Source organism: Bicyclus anynana, chromosome 21, assembly GCF_947172395.1.
Source record: "Bicyclus anynana chromosome 21, ilBicAnyn1.1, whole genome shotgun sequence".
NCBI classification, from domain to species: Eukaryota; Metazoa; Arthropoda; class Insecta; order Lepidoptera; family Nymphalidae; genus Bicyclus; species Bicyclus anynana.
The window spans coordinates 4,344,381-4,371,659 of record NC_069103.1 but is presented as its reverse complement, the minus strand read 5'-3'; the positions used below and the strand labels follow the sequence as shown (position 1 = coordinate 4,371,659).

The 27,279-nt window shown below is 36.6% G+C and overlaps 1 protein-coding gene across 2 annotated transcripts in view; it reads left to right on the top strand.

Annotated features, from left to right (window-relative positions):
• The window catches only part of LOC112044324 (cell adhesion molecule Dscam2-like), a 152,503-nt gene that overhangs the window by 81,439 nt on the left and 43,785 nt on the right, over positions 1 to 27,279 (top strand). For both annotated transcript variants that reach the window (XM_052888110.1, XM_052888109.1), the window contains exons 6-12: positions 7,790 to 7,869; positions 19,794 to 19,865; positions 21,172 to 21,316; positions 22,849 to 23,024; positions 24,026 to 24,116; positions 25,896 to 26,046; positions 26,965 to 27,129. In XM_052888110.1, coding sequence (XP_052744070.1) covers positions 7,790 to 7,869; positions 19,794 to 19,865; positions 21,172 to 21,316; positions 22,849 to 23,024; positions 24,026 to 24,116; positions 25,896 to 26,046; positions 26,965 to 27,129 — 880 coding nt within the window. The remainder of the gene's footprint in view (positions 1 to 7,789; positions 7,870 to 19,793; positions 19,866 to 21,171; positions 21,317 to 22,848; positions 23,025 to 24,025; positions 24,117 to 25,895; positions 26,047 to 26,964; positions 27,130 to 27,279) is intronic.

Sequence of the window (27,279 nt, the reverse complement as noted above, 5' to 3'; positions counted from 1 at the left end):
TGTTCCAACGAATAACAAATACAATTAGGTACGTGACAAGTCTTTTATTTTCCTAATTGTCACTTTCTGAAAGAGCGTTAGAAAAATTTAATGTTTTTAGTAGTAGTTTTAAGTAATCCAAATAACATTTCCACAAAATATGTGAAATACAAAATATAAATAAATGTGTTAAAGATTATTTAAACGATAAAAAGCTTGGTATTGAAGTTCACTATGCGATTGTGTTAGTTCTAGATTTTGTAAAATGTGATAGATAAAAAAAATCCTGCGTATGTTGTGGGCTCTTTTTGGACCAAGGCGAATTTGGAGCCTTCTTAACTTTAATTTTAAGTTTTCAACCAATAAATTATAGTAGGGGAGCAAGAGATGCTAAATTTGCAGTTACTAAATCGTCATGGGGACCGATTAGATTTAGTAGATTAGATGATATGAAATATAAATGTTTAGGTGTATTATTTTTTCGCTTTTAGCGGTGGGAAAAAAAACTGCATACTTTAGAGGCAATATTGATTCCTTTGGCTTACTGGAATTATCAGAAAATATTAGCGATTATTTTTGAGATTATTTCCTTCAAAATTAGTAAAAAATTAACCGCGCTTGTGCTCGGTTATTACTTACGTTACGGTCAAATCGTAAGATTTTTGAAATGCACACCTTTTAGCTACTTATTTATCAACTAATCCACTTTATCCTTATCTGACGTGCTAGATGAGTATTTTTGAAGTTTCTTTATTTTTTTGGTTGCCTAAATGTACCCATATTAAGTAGTAACAATATTAAGAGCTCATATTTGGTTGAGGTACTCAACAACGTGCAAGCTATAGTCTCTAATGTTCAACTGCCGCGTTCGAGTAACTGCAAAAATCGCCTCTTCGGCTCCTCTACTATTATCACCATTAATAATATTATTCCCTGACGTTTCGAAAGTTTTTGAAAACTGAGCCTTATTTAAATAAATGAATGTTGACTTGACTTGACTTGAATTGACAAATTATATAAGCCCGTACCTACCGTAAGTCGCGGGCGTCCGCTAGTTAAGGAATAAATACGCAAAAAATTTATGTTTTTAAATCAAATGAAGGTTTATTGGCGTCATATTTTCATTCCATTAAGCCTCTTCATCTCAGTTTTGTAACATGTTCAAGGAAAACATTATGTAACGAGTAATTTTTAACGCTTTTTGTACCTTTTTAAAAGGGGTTGTTTTTTATTGGAACGAAGTTCCTTATTTCACTCAGCGCGGAAGCTGTTTTTTTTTATTTACCCGACGTTTATCTGTATCAATATATAATTTTATCCAAATGACATTAAAATTAAAGATATCTAGCAAAGGCGTGTATAACGTGTTCTCACACACACTGACTTAGGTTGGTACAAATTAGCCCTTGACTACAATCTCACTTGATGGTAAGTGATGATGCAGTCTAAGATGGAAGCGGGCTAACTTGCTAGGAGGAGGATGAAAATCCACACCTCTTTCGGTTTCTATACGGCATCGTACCGGAACGCTAAATCGCTTGGCGGTCCGTCTTTGCCGGTAGGGCAAACCCGAACCCTGTCGAACCCTGGACCTCCGTTTTGTAAGTGCATCGCGCATACCACTGCGCCACGGAGGCCGTCAAGGAGGCCGTCATACCAAGTCTCGCAACTCAGTTCTTCTACCGTAACAAGTGTAATATCCATGTAATACTTTATTCCCTTCTTTCTTAAGTCTTTACTTAATTAGCTAAGTTATTAACATCTTTTGTTGACCATAATATATTAAAAATCTTTTTATATTTTAAATAACATAGATTGCCTTGGCCATGGCATGAAAACACATTGTGTCATACAAGTAAATAGTAATATATATTATATTCAATTAGATTGTTTACAGCGAGCCAAGTTTATAATGCAGGAATGAAACCTAGAATCCCATAATTTAGAACCACATAGGCTTACCACTAGACCAATGAGGCAAATATAAAATTCAAATGTTCAAAACAATTAAGCTAGCACATAAATTCTACATCGCTGAACACGTAAACGTCGAAATGGCCCCAGTTCAAAAGGTACCCATTGTTGTTCTGTGAGCCTGTCAAATATTTCAACCAACTTTTCACATCTACCAACTCTTTACGTCATACCCATTGCTGGTTTGTTTCAACTTTGCAAATATAACGGTTATAAATACGTCTACGGTGTTTATGTTACCTAAATTGTATATTTCTTGTTGTTTTTAGCAGTATATGCTATTCGTTCTATTTGAACTCGACCGTGAGTACCTACTTTTAGCAGACTCAGAAGTGATTACAAAAATAAAAAAACTAATGTCAAACAAAGGTTATGATTCACAACATTTATCAGGACAACTTAATTAACAAATCAAACTGTAACCAAAATAAGACCATAGAATGGCAGAGAATGACCTTGAGTGAAGTCACGCACGCATGTGAACGTTGTGTGTAGGGTTAAAGGATCATTTGACTGTTAACAAACACTCCCCTTTTCCACTCACTCTCCCCGCCTATCTCAAGTAAACCATAAAGAATTACACAACAAGAGATGTGGACGACTCGAACGCCACGAGCACACTACAGCCGTCCGTACCGCAAGTCGTTTACTCACTATGAATTTTATGCCACTAAGCAGCATTTCTGGGTACTAGTTTAAAGGAAATTATATGAGACCTTTATATATCTGTACGCCTCTGGTTGACGTACATACTCGTAGAGCATCTCAATGGGACGTATCGCTTGCATACACATACACTGCAAAAGTTTGTTCTAGATTTTTCTTAAAAGGAGGCCTGGCTTATGATTATATACCGGGCCCTTAAAAGCTGGTAGGATAATGATAATGATGAGTTACTTAATATAAATAAAATCATCAGAATCAAAAAATCTTTCAAAATATATACAAATATGAATTTAATTCATTTGTTACACCCTTATCTCACCCTCCTTTTACCCCCAATAACATGTCGGTCGAGGTCTGCTTATTGACACGACAATGATACAAGCATTGTACCCTCATTAAAAATAAAACATTTCGTAATAAGGCTTCGTTTCATATATCGCTGCATACCCTAGAGAACATTTACCCCAACAAAAACATAATTACATTTACGTATTTTTCGCATCTCTGTAATTGCAATAAAGGTTATATTAGCTTGTACTGGTTTGAGCTTTTTATTAACTTTCCCCGGCAATGTCGTACAGAGAGCTTCCCAATTACAGCCCGAGGGATTCCAAATAACATACTCGAATCATTTCGCCGTATATATCGTTCTTTTATCAGAACCACTGCTAATTACAAGCACACGAGTTCCGAATGTTTTGTAATAGTTAATGAGTAACCTAAATATGGCAGAATGCGAATGTAGGAATTTGCTATTTGTGGAATTAATATCTCATATCTAAAATAATCATAAATCTATCATAATGTTGATTTAATTCAATCGACACGTAAATAAAATTTTAATTATGACTAGTCCTTGTCTGTATATATATAATGTATATGAAATTGATGTATTCATCAAATCAAATGAAAGCCTCTCCACATTTTCTAAGAAACTAAGAAGACCAAATAAAATTCATTACATCAAAACATTCATCGGCGCAATTTAACAAAATATCTTACACATGGCTCCTAAAATTTATAACAACTTGCCACAACACCTACACTTAAAGAAAAATTTAAAAAGTTTCTAATACTCAAATGATGAGGATGAAAATCCACACCCCTTTCGGTTTCTACACAACATCGTACCAGAACGCTAAATCGCTTGGCGGTACTTTTTTGTCGGTAAGGTGGTAACTAGCCACGGCCGAAGCCTCCCACCAGCCACATTTTATAACTACCACACTAATATTATAAAGGCGAAACTTTGTGTGTAAGTGTGAAAGTGTGTTAGTGTGAAAGTGTGTAAGTATGTTTGTTCCTCTTTTACGCAGTGGCCACTAAAGCGATTTGGCTGAAATTTGGAATTGAATTAGATTTTACTCTGGATTAACACATTACCTACTTTTCATCCCGGAAAAACGCATGGTTCCCGCGGGATTTGTGAAAAACTGAAGTCGCGGGCGTCCGCTAGTTCGACATACAACTCTTACATTACACAGTCAAGTAAAAGGCAGTGTACCGTCAGCAAAGTTCTAACTGTAATATTTGCAAAGTCCAAGCAAATGAAAACTTGTCGACGGAAAACTGTTTGTAAATGCGTGAAGTTGGCGCAAACTCTTGAATGTGACAAAGTTGGAACAACGGTGTGGTACGGGCGGAGTTTTAAAAGCAAACTGTTATGGAAAGTGACGATTTTTTTAATGAAACACGAAGCCTAAGCAAAAACAATCTCTTCATTTACGTACGTATTTACCTGGAACATTGTTTACTCGTATACTTTACTAGCTAACGCCGCGCGGTTTTACCCGCGTTGTTTCCGTTGCCGTAAGAATATGGGGATAATATAATACCTTCCTCGATAAATGGGCTATCTAACACTGAAAGAACTTTTCAAATCGGACCAGTATTTCCTGAGATTAGCGCGTTCAATGAATCAGCTTTATAATATTAGTATAGATATATAAAAAGAAATTTCAAAGTATAGCCCAGTGGATATGACCTCGGCTTCCGATTCCGAAGGGTGTGGATTTGAATCCGGTCCGGGGCATGCATCTCCAACTTTTCAGTTGTGTGCATTTTAGGAATTAAATATCACGTGTCCTAAACGGTGAAGGAAAAACATCGTGAGAAAACCTAGCATACCAGAGAATTTTCTCAATTCTCTGCGTGTGTGAAATCTGCCAATCCGCATTGCGCCAGTGTGTTAAACTATTGGCCTAACCCCTCACATTCTGAGAGGAGACTCGAGCTCAGCAGTGAGCTGAATAGGAATTTCAGTTTACAAACAGTACACATCGAGTAGGGCTCTATACAGAGGCCTTCGTAAAGAGCTTTGACGGCCTCCGTGGCGCAGTGGTTTGCGCGTTGGATTTACAAGACAGAGGTCCTGGGTTCGATTCCCGGCTGGGCCGATTGTGATTTTTTTAATTGGTATGTCTGGTGGGACGTTTCGGCCATGGCTAGTTACCACCCTACCAACAAAGACGTACCGCCAAGCTACGAATCGTAAATAGCGAAAATAGCGTAGCGTACAATGTCGTGTTGAAACCTTAAGAGTGTGTGAAAAGGGTGTGTCAAAGATTCCATGACGACACAACTGCTAAAAGATCGGCCGTAGAACCAACGGCTTACTCTCCGAAGTACAGGGGTGAAATGAAATGAAAATGAAATGAAAATATACTTTATTGTACCACACAGAAACATACGATACAGAAAAATAATGGAAAGAAAGAAAAATGCACAATAGGCGGCCTTATCGCTAAAAAGCGATCTCTTCCAGGCAACCTAACGAAGAAACTAATAATAAAAATTATAAAGATATAGGCTAGGGTGTACAGAAGTAATATATAAAAGAAAATAACGCATAAAAAAGAAAATAGTTAAATACTTATGTAACAAAATACTAAGAAATATCAACATATATAATATACAATACGATACATATACCATATAATACAAATTGTATAATTACAATATTTATACATACGTATATGAGTATATATATAAATATAGATATATAAATATTAAATATAAATGTATAAACATGTAAAAATATATATATAAACATGTCATAAACACAACAAACCATGACGATAATTATTTAAAAAAAAAAATATATACAAAATTTAAGGTGGAAAGTAATGTTTAGCAATGAGCCCCTTGAATATCGGTAAAGATTTTGCACGTCTGATATGAGGAGGAAGAGAGTTCCACAGCCTTACGGATACTAATACGGCCAATTTCTTAATTCCGGGCTGCTTTTAAGATTAGTCTTGAAGGAAAAATCCCAATAACATATTTTTTTTTTGGCCTGACCGATGATTTGAACCTTTGACCTCATTGGAATATAAAAACCTTTATACGAAACGCCACAAATACCTTTTACTTGACTGTGCTAATAATATATGAAATTAGTTCCTTTGTTTTGGCACCATAGCCTGGGTTTTTAGGGTTCCGTAGTCCACAAGGAACCCTTATAGTCCGTCCGTACGCGGTTTAGCGCAGAGACTACTACTAGAAAGCTACAAATTAGAATTAATATGTACATTAATAATAAAAATTTTAATATGCTGATCAGTATGAAGGCGGTGCTAAGCCGGTGATGTATTAATTCAAGCCATACTGATCAGCAGGTAGAACATATTATCAAGTTATTTTTCGCTTTTTAGTTTAGTGGGTACGTTTTTAGGTTTTGAAGTCGGTTGTATTTTTTTTATTAAAATTTTTATTATTTTTCCATTTTTAGTGTAAAATTTCATCTCAAACGAATACATCAGACCCCTAATGACAGTCACAACCCATCTCTTACAAAATTCTCAGCAATACAAATTAATCAAGCCCAAGCACAAGGTAGCTACCGTAAACCGTAAGGAGTTCCCTTAATTGACCTTGGACTTCATCATCAGATCCCTAATAACAGACACAACTCATATAGGTAGAAAGTTCTCAGCAATACGAATTAATCAATGCCAAACACAAGGTAGTTACTGTAAACTGTTAAGGAGTTCCCTTAATTGTCCTTGGTCTTCATCACCAAACCCCTAAATGACAGTCACAACCTATATATGTGGAAAGTTCTCATTAATACAAATTAATCAAGCCCAAACACAAGGTAACTGCTGTAAATCGCCGAGGAGTTCCCTCGTCTGTTTTATGGCTCCATCATCAGATCGACTTTAAACCTTCATGAAATTGTAGTGCTTAAAAGTACTAAATGGAAAAGTTTACGAACACACTAGACACCCATATAATTTTCGAAAGTTCCCCTCAATTTCTCCAGGATTCCATCATCAGATCTTAACATGATGGCAATGGGACCAAATGGGGACTATACCGTTTCAAACAAAAAAAGAATTTTTGAAATCGGTCTAGGCGTCTTTGAGTAATCGGTGTACATACATAAAAAAAAAAAAAAAAAAAATACCGACCGAATTGAGAACCTCCTCCTTTTTGAAGTCGGTTAAAAATATGAACAAGGACGTAAAATAAAATCTCGAAAATATTGTTTTTTAGAGTACCTCCGCTACATGTAAAGTTGGGATGTTTTTTTTGCTCGTTTATTTAATAGTGGTCTTTGAAAGTTGTGAGTCTACCAACGTATTTCGATTTAGGGATGGATCCGTTTGTACAATATTAAGCTATTTTTTGTTAGAGTAAAGTGTATCGGTATTATGGTGCATTACACAGGAGATTAAGTGCTAACATAATCTACGTGTTATCGTCGCATTGCAACAACTTGCGGTACGGACGTTTTCAGTGTGCTCGTGGCGTTCGAGCCGTCCACATCTCTTGTTGTGTAATTCTTTATGGGTTACTTGGTTGATAGGCGGGGAGAGTGACTTGAGTGGAAAAGGGGAGTGTTAGATATCTGTCAAAGGCGCCTTTAACCCTACTCACATCGTTCACAAGTACGTGACTTCAGGTCATTCTCTGCCAGTCTAGGGTCTTATTTTGGTTACAGTTTGATTTTTTAATTTAGTTGTCCTGACAAGTGTTGTGAATCATAACTTTTGTTCGACATTAGTTTTCTTATAAAGTAATCACATTTTGAGTCCACTAAAATAGGGAGCCCTACACTGCGCTCGACACGCACTTGGCCGGTTTTTTATTTTTCTAGTCAAGCCATAACAATGTGTAACAACACGGTAAGAAACCGCAGGTCGTATAATGAATTTATGTTTCACAGGTACATCTGCAGTGAGTACGAAACTGCCAAAATAAAATATAAGCTTCTGCAAGAGAAGCTACGACCCTCCAGAGATCTACGTAAGTTATTTTTACCTGACAGCTTTTTATACACTTTACTAACTAACGCCGTTCCACCGCGTTTTCACCCGCGTGGTTCCCGTCCCTGAAGCAATACGGAGATAAAATATAGTCTATAGCCTTCCTCGATAAATGGGCTATCTAACACTGAAAGAATTTTTCAAATCAGACCAGTAGTTTCTGAGATAAGCGCGTTCAATTAAACAAACAAACTAACTCTTCAGCATTATAATATTAGTATAGCTTTGTAAACCATAAAACAAGGAAACAAACATGACAAACAAATAATAAATAAAATATAGGAGACAAAAAAGGGCTTTCGCTTCCATCTTTGAATGCATTGTAGTCAAGACCTAACTCGTATAGAATAAAAAATAAATAAATCCAGATCCAGACGATCTCGTCCAGGCAACCTTTAGTTTAGGAAAATATTAGAGTGAAATATTACGGTTGGTCTACAAAAATATTAATAATTTGTAAAGGGCTTGAAAGTTTACAATGATTTCCACGCGGACGAAGTCGCAAGCGTCGCCTAGTAGTAAATACGAGTACCTACTTTTTGTTGTTTGAAATTAAAGTGAAGATTGCAAACCATTATTTTCCTACATCAAGGTACTGAGAAATGTTCGCTCACCAAGGTGGGTCATAACTCGTAATGCAAGACATAAGTTCGCTCTGAGACTGCTAGCAGAAACTTAAGAGACTTTACAAAGTCCAGAAGATATCTCCTTTACTAAAATACTTTTTATTAAAGCTCTGGGATAGTGTAGTTAAAGTGAGTTTATTCAGAGTTAAGGACGTGGTTAAATATAACTGATTAGGTAACAGATACATTTTAATTTTTGAAAAGAATCAGGCGTTATTCTTCAGAAGTTCATGATGTATAAATGTTTTATGTCACTAGATTTGAAAAAAATTCTTTGCTTCGCAAAATCACCCAGCACATGACCATTGTCTAGGCAGCATATCCATCCATCCATCCATATCCATCCATACTTATAATGAATCTGTAGAGAGGTCAATTCTGTAGGTACATGAAATATGTTTTCAAAATAACTATCAGGGGGTGATTAGTGATCGATACTGATGCCAAAAATGCAAGGTAGGGGGGACGCTAGTTCATAATAATTGTTAAGTATGAAACTTGGAAAATAAAGTCAATACCGTTGACCTGTTTGGTCAATACTTAGAATTAAAACTGAAGCGTCTCTGTGATATTTAAACTAACTGTGTTTTCTCAAGTGCGTAAAGTTATTCGTGTCTTGCTTTCTGTCTATCTATCTTTCTATTTGTCTGGGCTATTCACTAGACCAACTGAACTGATTTTAGTGGGACTTTCACTGGAAGATAGAGGAGGCTTTTAAGCAATATGAAGCTTTGAATCTCGGTGAAATCCATGACTCCCGAGTGATTTGTGAAGATTTAACGCAGAAATTAGTTAAGTCCGTTCATTAATTTTTTTTACGTTTCGATTTTTAAAGTATAAAATATATAAATAAATTGAATGGTACTGTAAATTGGAAAAATATTCTAGGTCCTTGAACATTTGTATCCAATATTGAGTACTAGCGCAAGCGCGCAACTTCGTCCGTGGAATTCAGTTTTTCACAAATCCCGCGGGAACTATGAATTTTATCGGAATAAAAAGTAGTCTGTGAGTAACAAACATTCACACCAACAAAATCATGAGTTTTTTGTAAATCTCGGAAAACCATGGATTTTTTTCGGGACAAAGAGTAGCCTTTCACAAACAAACAAAGACAAAGACAAACAGCCAAAGACAAAGACAAAGAGTAGAGAAAAAACAATTTTCATTCCAAATTTCAGCCAAATCGGTTTAGTAGTTGCGGCGTTAAAGAGTAACAAACATCCAAAAACAAACTTTCGCGTTTATAATATTAGTAGGATAAAAATTGCAAATAAAACTTCGTAACCCAGCAAAATTAACTCAAAGTGAAACAAGTTATATTTATCCTTATCGCTGAACGTAAAGACAACAAACGGTGCTATTACGGCTAGTGTATAACGTATATTACTATGCGCCAAATAATATTTACCTTAATTATGTAAAATTGTGTAGGTACGGTGCAAATGATTCGGTCAATATTTTTGTTTACAAAGCACTAGCAAAAGTAACAATGTTATTGTTTTATTACTAACGTACCTACTTCCGTGATATAAATTGAAATAGAACTGCAGGTTTTACTCATTGTAGGTATATGTATATCTCATCATCTCCTTACCCTTATCCCACTTAAGTGGGGTCGGAAAAATATGTCAATCTTTTCCATTCGTTTCTATTACTCGTCAACTCATCATCCACTCCTTTTACACACATGTCCTCTTTCACACAATCCAACCATCTCTTCTTTGGCCTTCCTCTCCTCTTATGACCTTCCACTTGCACATTCAACATTTTTCTAGTAATATGACTTTCCTCTCTACGCATTACATGTCCATACCAAGCTAACCTTCTACTCCTCAATTTTTCTGTCACTGGCGCCACCTTCAGACTTCCTCTTATATACTCATTCCTTATCTTATCTATTCTTGTCACACCACACATCCATCTCAACATATGCATTTCGTTCACATGCATTCGTTTACTATCCATCCCTTTCACCGCCCAACATTCTGATCCATACAGCACGACAGGTCTTACAACCGTTTTGTATATTTTACCCTTAAGTCTAAGAGGCATTCGCGGGTCACATAGTACACCTGAGACTTGTCGCCATTTCATCCATCCCGCATTCATTCTATTTTTTACGTCTCGGTCCACATTGTCATCGTTTTGAAAAAGCGACCCGAGGTACCGAAAATCGGAGCAAGCTGGTAGGGTTACACCATTTAAGGCAAATTTGGAAGATTGAGATGTACCGCCAAAGTATAAGTATTCAGTTTTCGTTTGACTGATTCGTAGACCAACACTTTCCAATTTCTCCTGCCATTTTCCCAGTCAGGTATATGTATATCTATCTATACTTATAATAAAACGAAATTCGAAGTCGATTCGAGTCGAATTCTATACATTTAATGGTAATTTAAGATTTTACTTATACCATTTGTAACCACAAACGTTAGCGTGGCATAAAGTACGCCAGCGCCATCTAGAATCTATACTTATAATACGAATTCTGTACATTGAAGATATTTTGAAAATTTTCGTTGTTTTTTTTTTGATTTTTTGTCTGTCTGTCTGTCCATGTTTTTTTGTTATTCGGGCATCACGCTGAAACTTCTGCCTACTACTGTGGCCGCCACACGCTACAATCGTCGCTGCTCGCTTCTTGTGGCCACTAAACGCCGCATCACACCATTCGTGCCATTATGATACTGCATGCATGCATGGCTTAAAAAAGTAGCAGCCATCGACTACAAGTGTCGACCACCGACCCCAAGTGTCTGTCGCGTGCCTCAGCTATTTTTGTGGCCCCTTCTTGCTTCTTGTAGCGGCGTTTGTGGCTGTCACGTGTCGCCCGTGTGCGGTGACAGTAATTCTTATGACAGAGAGAGTAATTTATCATCATTATCAGCAAATAATGGAGTAAATATCCAACTCACTGCTACAATGTGGGTTGGCGGGTTGAGGACGATAATTTTAGACTCTGTATATCCAATGTATATCAATAATCGAGGTACGGGGTGTAAAACAAACTTTCCAGAATTTTTTAGAAGATACAAAAGCTTTTATTAAATTTTTTTATAATTCCGATCGAGGACTCGAACCAAGGATGCCATGATTTGAAGCCGTCTATATTTTAGAGGTAGAAAATTTAAAATGAAATTCACTAATAGTATACACATGCAATGTCTGTTCTATAAAGTGGAAAATATGTTTCAAAAACATTCATAGACCAAAATGTATACAAATAAAAATATTTTAATTGGACGCTTGACGACCATAAAATAAATATTGAATTGGATATCACTTTTCTAATGACTGTGAAATAAAATTTTATTTGAAAAATATAGTAAAGTTTTAGTGATCTTTTTATAGATAACTAGCGGACGCCCGCGACTTCGTCTGTGTGAAATTTAGTTTTTCACAATTCCTCAGGAACCATGGATTAGAAATAGTAGCATATGTGTTAATCCAGGCTATAATATATCTCAATACCAATTTTCAGCTAATTCGATTCAGTAGTCGAGGTGTGAAAGAGTTACAAACATTCATATCATCAAAATCATCAGTTTTTGTAAATCTCGGGAAACCATGAATTTTTTCGGGATAAAAAGTAGCCTATGTGGTAATCCATTTTCCAAATATCAGCCAAATTGCTTCAGTAGTAGCGGCGTTAAAGAGTAACAAATCAAATCAAATCAAATCAAAAATCATTTATTTCAAGTAGGCTCAGTTTACAAGCACTTTTGACACGTCAGTTGACTATTTGTAAAGATTCTACCACCGGTTCGGAAGGCAGGTTCTGCTGAGAAGATACCGGCAAGAAACTCAACAGTTGCTCTTTTGAAAAAGTCGTACAGTATTATAATTTACAATTGATAACAATTACAATTTCTTATAGTTTTATTTCCTGTGTGAAGGTGGAAGCTGATCCAATGGCCTCCAAGCGCTTTTATCTTTAAGGAACTCATCAATGTTGTAGTAACCTCGACTAAGTAAATGTTTTTTAACACATTGCTTAAAGCTATGCATTGGCAGGTCCATCACAGTCTTGGGGATCTTGTTATAGAAGAGTACACCCAAACCTACAAAAGATTTTTTTACTCTTTGGAGACGATATGCAGAAATAACTAACTTATGCCCGTGTCTAGTAAGACGTGGGTTTAAATCTCCTTTTCGTTTGTACAAATTAATATTTTGTCTTACATATACTATACTGTTATATATATATTGACAGGCTACTGTTAGTATACCTATTTCTTTAAACTTTTGACGAAGGGACTCGCGTGATTTTAATTGATATATTGCTCGAATTGCTCTTTTTTGAAGTACAAATATAGATTGTATATCGGCAGCCTTGCCCCACAATAAAATTCCGTAAGTCATTACGCTGTGAAAGTACGCAAAATAAACTAGCCTAGCTGTATCAACATCAGTGAACTGTCTTATTTTTCTCACTGCAAATGCCGCTGAGCTGAGTTTACCAGACAGTTTTTCTATATGAGCACCCCACTGAAGTTTACAATCCAAGGTCACTCCCAAGAAAACTGTGGAACTCTCCATTTCCAGTGTTTCACCATCGATCATTATAGACTTTTCTAATTTTATTACATTTGGCAATGAAAACTCAATACATTTAGTTTTCTTGGCATTTAAAAGTAGATTATTTGCAGTGAACCAATGCGACACATGCGACATGGCACGGTTTACGTCGTCAGAGTTATCTTTATTTCTGTTTCTTTCTGACAAACATCCAAAACATATATCCAAACATCACTACAAACTTTCGCGTTTATAGTACCTATTAGTAGGATTCATTAGATTTTTTTTTATAGGTACATAAATACCTACAGGCCTGCCAGTTTTTCAGTCTAGTCTTAATTATAGGTATAGATAGTGAAACGTACCTAAAGATGAGCCATTTGGCATACAAAACCATTTAAAACCCATAATCAGGGTAGTATTGTTTGTCGAGAAAATCCGGAGAGGTCGAAATGATCTAATAAAGGGTAAGTCTCACAAAATGAAAGTATAATCAAAAGGTTACGTCCGCGCCTATTGTTAGCAGGGAAAATAATATTTCCACGCGCGAACGGCTAAAATGGTTTTCTTCTAGCCACCGAGGAACAAATATATTGCGATTTGCTCCTTCATTTTCTCGCAAGGTATTTTATTGCTTTGGGGGTCTCTCATAAATTCCGTACTCACTCAGAGAGAAAAATAAGACCTCGGCGCGTCTCGAATTGTTACGAAAAATTCATATTACCAGGTTGTTATCACTTGTGAACATCGTACTCTTATAATAGGCACATTTCTAACGTTTTCGCTGCAAAAAAAACGATATTATAATGGTCTCATTGTGATATTTTTTTATTAAAATGTCTCTTATTTAAATTGTATAGCTCAGTGAGTCGGTGGAGCAAAATTCTACGCATTTATATTAAAAACTAGCGGACACTCGGTTTATATAAATCCTGCAGGAAACATGGATTATTTTGGGATAACAAGTAGCCAATAATGTTGCTCCGTAACCTCCTCTATCTTCCAGTAAAGGTCCCATTAATATAGTTCCCAAGATTAACCCGTATAAACAGACAAAAATTAAAAAAAGAAACTTGATTATGTTTGGGTATCGTGTAGCTCTAAGCACTTAAAAAAACACAGTTATGTTTAAATCACAGACTGACACTTAAATTTTATATATATGTATCGATGATAATGATGATGATGATGATGATGATCCCGCTAATCCCGCAGGAACTATGGATTTTTTCGTGATAAATGTACCCATTATGTTGCTCTATCTTATAGTGAAAGTCCCATCAGCATCAGCTTAGCCGTTCCGGATATTAGCCTGGATAAACAGAAAAACAGATATAACTTGGTCACCGTAGGGATTTTTGGAAAACTATTCAAATTAGTTTTAGATAATTAGGTGGCGTATCTGACACCCTGTACATATTATATTAAACATCAATACGACACATTTAATATGATAAAATATGTCAATACAGATAGAAAAAGGCCGGGGTTTTAGGAGAATGATTTGCTTCCCACGACCCAGGTAGCGACCCGAAGGGTCGTCTTCTATATCTGTAAATGGTAATAGGCTGCCGAGTTTCTCATACACAAAGGGCTACGCAACATAGTAACCGATCCATACATAAAAGTAGGTTAAATGACATAAAAGAGTCTTATATCCGTGTATGACACATTTAAGGAAATTCCTTATTAGTGCGTTGCGTTGCATCGTTGCAACGTATCAACGCATTGTATGCCACACCTGCATTGCGATGCGTTTCCAGTCAATCTCAAGAAAGGAATAAAACAAGTAAAATACCGTTGTAACAACAGAGCTCCAATGACGCAACGCTGGCAGGTGGCATGTTTTTTTTTATTCTTTACAATTTAGCCCTTGACTACAATCTCACCTGATGATAAGTGATGATGCAATCTAAGATGGAAGTGGACTAACTTGTTAGGAGTTGGGTGAAAATTCACACCCATTTTAGTTTCTACACGACATCGTACCGGAACGCTAAATCACTTGGCAGCACGTTTTTGTAAGGTGGTAACTAGCCACGGCTGAAGCCTTCCACCAGCCATAAGACGTTATTTAAAATAAAGCGACGTAGCGTCGACGCTGCGACATCGCAAAGTAACGCGCTAATAAGGCATCGCTCTAAGAATGATGTCTAGTACAGTACCGCACATAAAATAAACATGAACCGAAAACTGGTGTTACCTAATACCTTATATGGTTTTCTTATATCTATATATGACCAATGTATGACCAATAAGAGAGATGCCTCATTAGTCTTAGTTAGTAGTATTAGTAGTAATAGTTTAGCTATTTGAAGCTATCGTATCGCGTTTACTTCTATTCACATTTCGCCCAAATGTCTCCCTGTCATTGCAAATATTAGATGTACTGCGGTTGCGGTAAAAGCTTTTAGTTTCTTATTTAAGAACTTCAGTAAGGACGCCATACGTGATTTTGACGGGATCAATTTTTCGAGTCAATTTCGGACCAGCGGTTACTTTGCTAAGAAACTTTCCAAATTGGAATAGTTCTCCGAATATTTCCAACTGGCAACCATCTTTGTAGGGTGTAGGGTGGTTGGGTTGGGGTGTTCTGTTTTTGATTTTTTTTTTCATGTACTAAAACTGGGCTTCTGCACAAGCTATTGTTTCGTAGCGTTTTTTGTTGTTTGACTTGTTACGGCGGCCCATTTTTGCGTTTAATTGAATAAACAAAGCCAATTCTTGCATTCAATACTGAAGTACCTACTACTTTATTAGATTTTTTTATTAATTTTCGATTGCTTGCTCAATAAGCAAACAAACAAACGATCAAATCTTTCTTCTTTATAATATTTTTACCTACTAGCGGACGGTCTTCGTCCGCGTTTTAGTTTTTCACAAATCCCTCGGTTAATTACTTTTTCACAAATCCCTCGGGAACCGGGATTTTTCGGGGTAAAAAAGTAGCCTATGTGTTAATCCATGCTATAATATATCTTAATACCAAATTTCAGCTAATTCGGTTAAGTATTCGAAGCGTGAAAGTGTAACAAACATTCATATCATTAAAATCATCAGTTTTCGCAAATCTCCGGAAACCATGGATTTTTTCGGGATAAAAAGTAGCCTATGTGTTAATCCAGAGTAAAATCCATTTCCATTACAAATTTTAGGCAAATCGCTTCAGTAGTAGCGGTTTTAAAGAGTAACAAAAGTCCAAACATCCATACAAACTTTCGCGTTTATAGTTAATATTAGTAGGAAGTAGGATAGATAATGATGAACCAAGCGATTGAGCAATGCTGCCTGGCAGCGGAAATAAGTATGATGCAGTACTTCCCCAGACGAACTTTATCACAAAAGTTCTAAAGCTATCCTACTTCTGTTCTCTGTCTCCTACTACTAAAACGTATTAACTAATTGACAGTATAAATACAAATAAAACATAAAAACGTCTTCCAACGGAGACTTCGTTTACGTCGACGTCTGCGGATATCGTTGGTTGTAAATTTTTTACCCCCACGATTTACGGGGGTATAAATTCTGAACGAACGCGGATAGTAAAACGAAAAAGTGAGTGAATTTTTCAACGGGACCTAAATTCTGTATGACCTTTATAGACCGAGAGCCTGCGGTAGTCAGACATACTTCATTGTCATTTTAGGCTGAAACTTTGTCAGCCTATGGTGCTACTGTAAAAAAGATAAAAATCAGCGCTGTATGCTCTTAGCCTATCGTGCTACTAAAAACCAGCTAAACCAGCTCTTTGCATATGGGGACTAAAAACAGTGCTCTTTGCCTTTTCACAAATTGGCTTTTTACAAAGTGTTTTTTAGGCAAAAGCACAAAGCAGACAGTATTACTAATAAAGTGAATTAATATTTTTTTTTGTTTTGGTTACAGATTTAAGGTTGTAATTTATTGACAAATTAATTAAATTAGAGAATAAAATTAACGCCTTTAATATGAGAAACCATTTCCCCTAAATCGTCAATAGCTATGCTTCGCGGGATACCTTCGAAAAATACCGTTAATTTTTTAAAGGTGACTTTAATGGTTACTAGTCAAAAGTTGGCACGACTGGAGGAATGATATCCCGGAGAAAAATATGTTTCCTACTACCATCTATAGCCACCACGGTCCAAGCTCCATAATGGTTTACGTACCAAATCAAATCAAAATAGATTCATTTCAAGCAGTCTTACTTTAAAAGCACTTTTGAAACATCAAGTTTGACTATTTGTAAAGACCGGTTCAGAAGACAGGTTTTACTAAGAAGAGCCGGCAAAAACCTAACATTACTTAGGAAGTAAAACAATAGGCTAACAAACTTTCAGCTTTCCTAAAATGAGGTAAGTGAAGCTGCTGCAAGCTCTCGGACCTTTATAGGATACCGACGGCGACAACGTAGTTTTATTGCCTACCCTCTCTCTACTCGTAAAAATTTCTCAAAGCAACTTATGTTACGTACATTATGTAGAAGTATTTTTAGTTTTGCATCAGTTGCTTGTGGGTTTTTCAAATTTTGTGGCGCAAATATGCGAAAGACGTGCGCCGCTTTGTGAAAAGTTATACTATGGTAGGCTGTAAAACTGTGAAGCTCATGTGATTGTAAATTCTTATTTCATACACCTATTGTAAAAAATTGTAAGCACCTAAACTCGTACAGCAGTCTTGTACGCTCCGATATCTATAAAAGCACGCATCACGAAACATTCAGCCAATCCAGAGACTAATAATTATCCTTTACAAACAAAAAGACAGACAAAAATTAAATATATCTTGATTTTATTTTAAGAGCGCGCAGCGCGTCGGTACGATATGGATAAAATTCGAAGCGCAATCGAGACGTCGAATTATGACTTTCACGTGAGTGAATAGCACGGAGCGATTGACGCACGACGCAAATTTTATGACGTGAGCGCCAAAACCATTTCTACCAAATTGATAAAAGTAAATTAAACAACATAACGAAAAACAAAATGGCCATGTTCAAGATACATACCTAATTTTCTATACAAAACAAAAATTTAAGAAAGTAAGTTTGCTTTTACTGAGATTGAAAGCAAAATGTGAGCAAAACATGTATTTTTAAAAAAAATAAACTATCGAGAAAAGTTTCACAAATTGTGTATTTTGTATAGTCATAACGAAGCTAACACTTTGAAATATCATTTACCCAAATATCAGGCTCCTAACTTTTCTAGAATCTAAGATCCAGAACCATTTGTAACCACCAAATTACATATTGCACACTCTTAATATTGTGTAAATAGCTGTAAGCGCTTGAAAAATCTTATTTTGAAATAACAGACAGACATTAGTATATTTATATGTACGTAAATGTATACTAATATTCTATAGCTGTAGAGTTTGTTTGTTTGTTTGGTTGAATGCGCTAATCTCAGGAACTACTGGTCCGATTTGAAAAATTCTTTCAGTGTTAGATAGCCAATTTATCGCGGAAGGTACAGGCTATATAATTTCCGTATTCTTAAGGGAACGAGAACCACGCGGGTAAAACCGCGCGGCATCAGCTAGTATATTGATAATTACGTCTACCTACCTATACAATTATACGTAACATAGCGAACCCTTTAAAAAATAATATGTAGGTACAGAAAAATTAAATAATTTTACGTATCCTAAAATAATAACGAGAATAATATTTTTATAATATTTAATTTAATTTCATGTTTTTATTATCTATAAAGAACTACAGAAGCAGAAATATCCTCCTCTTCGCCCTAAAATACCTGCTACAGAATCAGGACAGCCTAAAATACCAATCAATCCTATAACGCTGAGACAACAATGGCAAATGCCTGAAACGAGCTATGCAGATATCCTCAAAAACAAATCTCAACCAAAAAATTATTCTAACATCCAAGAATCTTCCGATAATCAAAATGATATGAAGAATTTAATAAATATGTTCAATCAAATTATGAATCAATTATGCACCGTGACAAATCTCCTCACCAATTTAATGACAGTCATATGTCAAAATTCGAGCAGCTCAAAATAGTTTTATGGAACCCAAATGGCCTGTCTCACCACTCTTTAGAAGCTAAACTATTTTTAGAAACAAATAGCGTATGGTGCGCATGATTACCAATGCTCCTTGGTACATCAAAAATGATCGCCTGCATCGTGAGCTAAAAATTTAAACTACAAAGACAGAAGTTGCACACTCAATGAAAACATACCAAAAGCGTATTCGTAAACATCCAAATCAACTTGCAAGGAACCTAATGATGAAGAAACCTGATACAACTTTCAAAAGGCTAAAGAGACCAAGCACCACAAGATGTCATGAAATAGACACTACATTATTATATTTGAGCAAATCACTGAATTTTGCACCAAACACGCCTTAATTCAAATACTTAAAATCCCGCTGAATGTCTCACGACAGATTGCAGGAATAATTGAGAGACTAAATAAAAAAAAAAAAATGTTTTTATGGAATTCAGTTTTTGACAAATCCCGCGGGAACCCTGGATTTTTCTGAGATGAAAAGTAGCCTATGTGTTAATCCAGAGTAAAATTTATTTCCATTCCAAATTTCAGCCAAATCGCTTTAATAAACCAACGCCATAAAAGAGGAACAAATATACTTACACACTTTCACACTTACACACTTACACACAAACTTTCGCCTTTATAATATTAGCGTGATACCAATCTAATTACTGTTTCATCTTTCAAGATATTTCATAAAACACATACAAATCTAATATCTATATTGCTCATACTAATATGTTATCTCCAGTTGTGTGGTGCTCGTTAGCGAGGAAAACCAGCGGCTCGGGCGTCAAACGAAAACGTCTCAGGCGGTCCTCAGGTAACAAAGTCGTGTATATAGTTTTATCCTTTGAGAACATTTTCTTCTGCACGCTGTATATTTTTATTTACCTGCTTGTCTTTATTTTTCTCTCTGTATTACTTTAAAATTACTTAAATATAATTTATTATGTTTACTTGTTGACTTCTCCTTGTAGGAAAACAGTTTGATACAATTTTTTTGCCTTTCTATTTACTTTGACTATCTTGTGCCAGTGATTCAGTCCATAATTACTTTCTCCTGCATCCAAATTAGGATAATTAAATAAGACTAGCTGACGCCGCGCGGTTTTACCCGCGTGGTTTTCTTTCTCGTAAGAATACGGGGATAATATATATTTCTCGATAAATGGGCTATCTAACACTGAAAGAATTTTTCAAATCGGACCAGTAGTTCCTGAGATTAGCGCGTTCAATCTAACAAACAAACTTTTCAGCTTTATATATTAGTGTAGTTGTTAAATTGTAGGTAAGTACCTATTGCATATTTTTGGAAAAATAAAACTTCTTCTGTCTGTTTCTGACTCGAAATACGCCTACGAAAGCGTTCAATGGTGTCACTATACCACATAACAGCCTTTCTTGATGAATACTGTTTCGTCATCAACCCATATTCGGCTCACTGCTGAGCTCAAGTCTTCTCTCAGAATGAGAGGGGTTAGGCCAATAGTCCACCACGCTGGCCCATTGCGGATTGGCAGACTTCACACACGCAGAGAATGAAGATAATTCTCTGGTATGCAGGTTTCCTTACGATGTTTTCCTTCACCGATTGAGACACGTGATATTTAATTTCTTAAAATGCACACAACTGAAAAGTTGGAGGTGCATGCCCCGGACCGGATTCGAACCGACACCCTCCGGAATCGGAGGCAGAGGTCATATCCACTGGGCTATCAGTACACGAAAAGCTTTCCAGACTTCAGTTGTGGTTAGTCGAGTCTGAGACTGTAACCATGTAACCATGAATACTGTTTACCAACAAAGAAATTAAAAATGAAGGTAGAAAATGCATAACTTATTTATTTTAAATTATGTATGGTTTGTTTATAAAATTTTATTCAAAATTTATTAACCATATGTTCTAAGCTTATTAATCAAGTTTATTTTCATTAATTTTAGAACAAGTTATTTATAATTATTATTAGATGTGAAATGACTAGTGATTTGTACCCTCATTTTTAATTTGTTTGTTGGTTGGTTCCTCAAGAACGGCTGTTATAGAGAAGGAGCAGGAAGGCATTTGGATGTACCTAAAAAACCAAATCGTCTTCCTGAACTAGACTAATCCGACTTTGTTGATATAGATTCTCGTCCGGAGTTGGTGTATACTTTCATTGAGCAAGCGGTGCAGCCTGGAGCTCAAGTGGCGTTGAAGTGTTCAGCGGTGGGGGAGCCCCCTCCGCGGTTCCGCTGGACCTTGGACGGCCAAAACATACCAGCGCACCACGGGTAAGTGAGGCTTGCACGCCTCATAACTATAAAGGAAGAAAAGAAAGTAAAAAGCAATACAAACAATAGTACATTACTACAGCGGCAAAAGAGGCATTGATGGACGAACGTGTGAACGTGAGCCGAGGCGAAGCCGAGACACACATACGTAAGTCCATCAATGTCTAGTTGCGGCCAAGGCTTGTAAAGTACTTTTCTCAAATAATGCGCGGAAATTAAACTAAGTAGTAGAGTTCAGATCTTTTATTCGAAAATACAATTATTGAATGTACAATTCTTAAAATTTAATGTGGATTTTCCGGGAATTATGTTGGTTTGAGGTATTTCTAACGAGGTTGAAATATGTTGTATACTAGTGTCTTCGGCGTAATTCTGGATTTCAATGTTTTGGTGGGAAGTCGATGGTCGGGATAAGATGCTTTTGTTAATTTTGCGTCTATCTAACACTATTTTAAAACCAATGACGAAGTTGACAAACAATTAATAGGAATAGTTTTTTACGCGCCAAAGTATTTTTTTTTCTCTATACAGCTTTCTGTGTGCAAGCCAGTTCGAAATTTAAATTAAACCTTTGATAAGTTACCTCTTTGGTCGCCATGTTGCGGAGTAGAAGATCGTTCCATTTTGAAATTACACGACAAATATGATTTTACATAACAATTAATTTAACCGCTAAACACGATAGATATGGATTTTCATAAAACCCGTTTTTTTTAATAAAACCGTTGTTTGGTTAGATGCAAGAGGTTAATAAATAAAGATCTGAATATCTTAATTTGTAGTAAAAATAAAAGTAATTATACTCTTAATATGTATGTATAGGACGAGTTCTTTTACAGATACTTATCAGTATTATTTAATTTTGTCCACTAAAATACATTTGTGTACCTATTTGTAAGACGTCCTTTCCGCTGTCTATTGACAATCAAACCCTTTTCCATTCAATATAAGAGCTTCATTATTTTCCGTTTTACAAGAAAATGAAAGCCTTTGTTTAAGTAGGTACTTTTGATGAATTTGAGATAGGCTGAAAGGGTTTCGATCTTTGTCTATGTAAACTTAAATCATTTACTTAGATGAATTTTCTGTCATTTATTTTATTTTTTAAAGGCATTAATACAACCACTTACCTACATTACATTTGTTTATTTTTACTATTACATCATCATTACGCGGTGCCTCGTTTAGCGGTCAGTATGCGAAAAGCTTTCCAGACTTCAGTTGTGGTTAGTCGAGTCTGAGACTGTAACCATGTGGCACTCGATTTTCTTTCTACAAACGCTAACGCTTCGAAAAGTAACAAAAAAAATCTTTTTAACAAAAATTTTTGTGTTTTTGAATCCGGTTGTTTTTTTTTTTGTTGAAAAGATTTCATTTTTCTGTTTTTAGTGTGTCCTAGCGTAGTGAACGAAATCGCCACAGTACGGGCAATTTCGTGTAAGTAAGGAAGTATATCAAAAAGGCAATATTGCAGCAGGTTGTAAATGGATTTTCCTGTTTACTGGATTATTAATTATTTATATTGTTACCAGGGCAATAATAACGGAAGGACGGGAAACGGGACCCTCAGGTATTGGGTCCAGCAGCAATTACATACTGTCGACGCTTTCCCTAAACAGCGCAAGGGTAGAGCACGGCGGTAGATATGAATGTCGTGCAACTAACTCCCACGGATCCGTAGCGCACGCCGCTCGTCTAAATGTTTATGGTAATACTTATTGTTTTTAATTTACTTATACAATAGTTAACAAGTGCCTTTTAGGTCAAAAACTCAAAACTTTTTCTCCTTCTCCTGAAACTATTTAAAACTATTTCAATAATTGTTTAGCCATACTTCTAAAAGTTACAAGTTTTCGTTTGCAATTTTCCTCTTCTTTTTGAATCTTTGAAACTTTTCAAATTGGAAATATCTCCAATGGTTTTCGAGATATAAGTAAAAAACCAAACCTCTTTATTTATTTTTAGTTAATTGCTTATAATTTCTGGTAAAGGTAATGAACTGTTTGTAACTCAATCTAAGATGGAAGCGGGTTAACTTGTTAGGAGGAGGATGAAAATCCACACTCCTTTTGGTTTCTACACGACACCGTACCGAAACGCTAAATCGCTTGGCGGTACGTCTTAGGATGGTAACTAGCCACGGCAGAAGCCTCCCACCAGCCAGACCTGGACCAATTAAGAAACTTCAATCGGCCCAGCTGGGGATCGAACCCAAGACCTCCGTCTTGTAAATCCACCACGCATACCACTGCGCCACTGATGCCAAACCTGCCACTTGCTTACCTTCTAAGATTGCGCGATACAATCTTAAACTGCATCGTCACACCAAGTGAGATCGCAGTCAACCATTAACTTCATCATCATCATCATTATAAACTATAATCGGCTTACTGCTGAGCTCGAGTCTCCTCTCCGAATGAGAGGGGTTAGGCCAATAGTCCACCACGCTGCCCCCGGATTGGCAGACTTCACACACGCAGAGAATTAAGAAAATTCTCTGGTATGCAGGTTTCCTCGCGATGTTTTTCCTTCACCGTTTGAGACACGTGATATTTAATTTCTTAAAATGCAACTGAAAAGTTGGAGGTGCATGCCCCGGACCGGCACCCATCCGGAATCGCAGCCCGAGGTCATATTCACTGGGCCATCACGGCGTTAGCATTAACTTATCAATGAATAATAAAAATATATCAAATAATTAATATTCAGGTCCCCCATACATTCGCTCAATGAATCAAGTAAAAGCAGTCGCCGGCTCTGACGTCACTATTTGGTGCCCCTATTACGGATTTCCAATCGAGTAAGTATTTTTTCACCGTCAACATTTTAATTGAAAACTTTTACATTTCTGCTCAGCGAAAATTGTAAAAGCATTCTGTTTCCGTTAAAACTCCATTATCAATAAATTGGAGTATGATTTATTTATCACCCGCACGTCAATTTTGTGATTGCAATATTGATAGTCCTTTATGGCTTTAAATGCCTTCAATCAAGTGTTTCATTTTGAGGCTGAAAACAGCTATATCTATTATCTATATCCTTTATTATGTATTTACAACACACACTGTATAGTGTTTAGATACTTGTAGATCACTTCAGATGTCATCATTCATCATTAACAGCCGATGAACGTCCACTGCTTGACATAGGCCTTTTGCATGGACTTCCAAAACGGTCTCGAGCCGCGAGCATCCAGCGGCTCCCTGCAACCCGCTTGATGTCCTCAGTCCACCTAGATTGGGGTCGACCAACACTGCGCTTTCCGGTGCGGGTTCCAGCACCTTGGGACCCCAACGTCCATCGGCTCTTCGAACTATGTGGCCTGCCCATTGCCACTTCAGCTTCGCGACTCGCTGAGCTATATCAGTGATTTTGGTTCTTCTGCGGATCTCCTCATTTCTGATTCGATCACACAGAGAAACCACAAGCATAGCTCGCTCCATCGCCCGCTGAGCGACTTTGAGCCTTTTTATGAGGGCCACAGAGCAGGTTTCGGATCCGTAAGTCATCACTGGCAACACGCACTTTTCGAAGACTTTCGTCTTCAGGCACTTTTCATTTCAGACGTAGTTATGTTAAAATAATAATAATAATTTGAGTATTGATTCCATTTCATATAGGTATTTTATCATACTCCAATAAATAAAGTCGTTGTTCTTAAAATCATTAAAAAGTTAATTGAATATAATTAATTGCACAATGAAAATCTTAATTCACAAATTGTTTTAATTGAAATATTCAATTAAATAATGTCAGACTTATTTTTCCGTTATCGTTGTTTTAATTGAATGTTCATCACACTGATATTGACGGCCGCGTGGCGCAGTGGGTAGTGATCCTACTTTCTGCATCCACGGCCGTGGGTTCGATTCCCACAACTGGAAAATATTCGTGTGATGAACATGGGTTTTTTCCAGTGTCTGTGTGTATTTATACATTATATAAGGATTTATATGTAGTATATAAATGTATATGAATATTATAATATCAACTATCTTAGCACCCATAACACAAGCTGCTCTGTATGCTTACTTTGGGGCTACATAGTGATGTGTATTGTTTAAGTATATTTAAGTATATTTATTTTATTTATTATATTATTTTTGCATTTGATTGATTTATCATACGAATTTGCTTGGACTTGGTACTATTGCTTTGTAGTACATTTTTTTTGTTGTATGATAAAATTATTCGTAATAACACTTCTCAAGATTATATGTACGAGTCGACGAGACTCAAACTTAGAGGTCTAAACTTTCATCCCCATCTATGACTTTTGTCGTAGTTTACTCCTAATACAAGCCTTTTGCTCAGTTGGGATAAAAAGGGGGATTCAAAGGGGTAGTGTTGGTTTCTTTTCTTTTCTTCCTGGGCCTTATCCGCACTTGGCCACTAAGGTTTGGCCGTTGTACGTAGTAGTGTTGGTTTATATACTACATTATCCATGGCTAGTTATAATTCGGTATCTTAGGTTTAATTTATTAAACTAATTCTAAGCCTAAACTAGAATAGTTATAATGTAAGGAAATATATTGGAAGGGTTTTTAATATCTAACATATATCATCATTGTCAATAAAGCTCAGTGAAGTGGGAGGGCGGCGCAGGCACCGACCCTCGCTACCACCAAGGGGAAGGACATCTTACCATCACCAACGTGGACCGGACAAGAGATAAGGGTGGTTGGATCTGTTCCGTGCTGACTCCAGGAGGAGAACTTGCTAGAAGAGAGGTAAGTGTAATTATTTAGGTTGCGATTAAACCACGGCGCCCAGCTCACAAATCTGGGCCTGTAGTCATATGGCACGTTCTATATACGCTAACGCTTCGAAAATTTAATAAAGTACCTATGGGTTCGACAGGTCACGTGATCAACTTGTCAAAATTCAAAATTCATTTATTTCAATTAGGCTTAGTTTACAAGCACTTTTGAAATGTCAAGTTATGTCATAATTTAATTTAATCTAATGGTGGTGATAATAGTCGAAAATTTTAAATTAAAGTTACGAGGGTTCCAAACGCCTTGGTCCGAGAAGAGCCCACAACAAACTCAGCCAAGGTCGTCGATCGCGTCTGTCATTCCCATACAATTTGTTAGTTTTCGGAGCGTTAGCGTTTGTAGAAAGAGAATCGATGTGCTACATGGCTAAGGGCCGAGATGTAGTTTACGAACTTGTAGCAACCTGTTCACATAGATGCATCTTCAGGTACATTAGATTAGATACAAGAGAAGATACGAAAATAAAATAATGTTACTAAAATGAAAAGACATGAGACATGTTTTTTTTTCAAAAATAGAACTTGTTGTGTTTACAGCGGCTGCGATTCGTTGATGTTTTATAGGATACCAAAATTAAAATGTCACGAAATTGCCATGAAATTGAACGATGTCTTAGAGTGGAATTTTTCAGACGTTGTGGGGGCGCCCCTAGGGGATTGTTCATCCGCTGAGTGTCGAATTTAAGCTGTATGCGTTTGAGAATTCACGCGGGTGAATGGTCCCCTGGGGGTGCCCCTGCAATGTCTGTGACTTCCACTGTTAGCGATGTTGTAATTTTACAAAATGCAGGGCTTATCGCCACCGCAAACGTGGTTTGGTGGGGCTTTTAAAATGAGTAACGTCTATTAATACGTGCTTAATGACCTGTAGGTGCAAATCAACGTAGTGTCTCCCCCGGTGTTGTCACCCATCGTGTTCCCACCTGGTCTCCGCTCCGGAGACCGCGCCCAGATCACCTGCACTGTGACGTCAGGCGACATGCCTGTGTACTTCTCCTGGCTGAAGGATCAGCTGCCGATTTCCAGCGTACTCCAGGTACATAAACATCAGCCTTTCTAAATATAAAAGTTACAAATAGATTTTGCCCCAGTAACCCTATGCCACGAGATATCTCGAAAAGAAAAACATTGTCGACAAATAACAGCTGCATCGAAATTAAAGCTCTATCTTTCATCCAATTGCAAC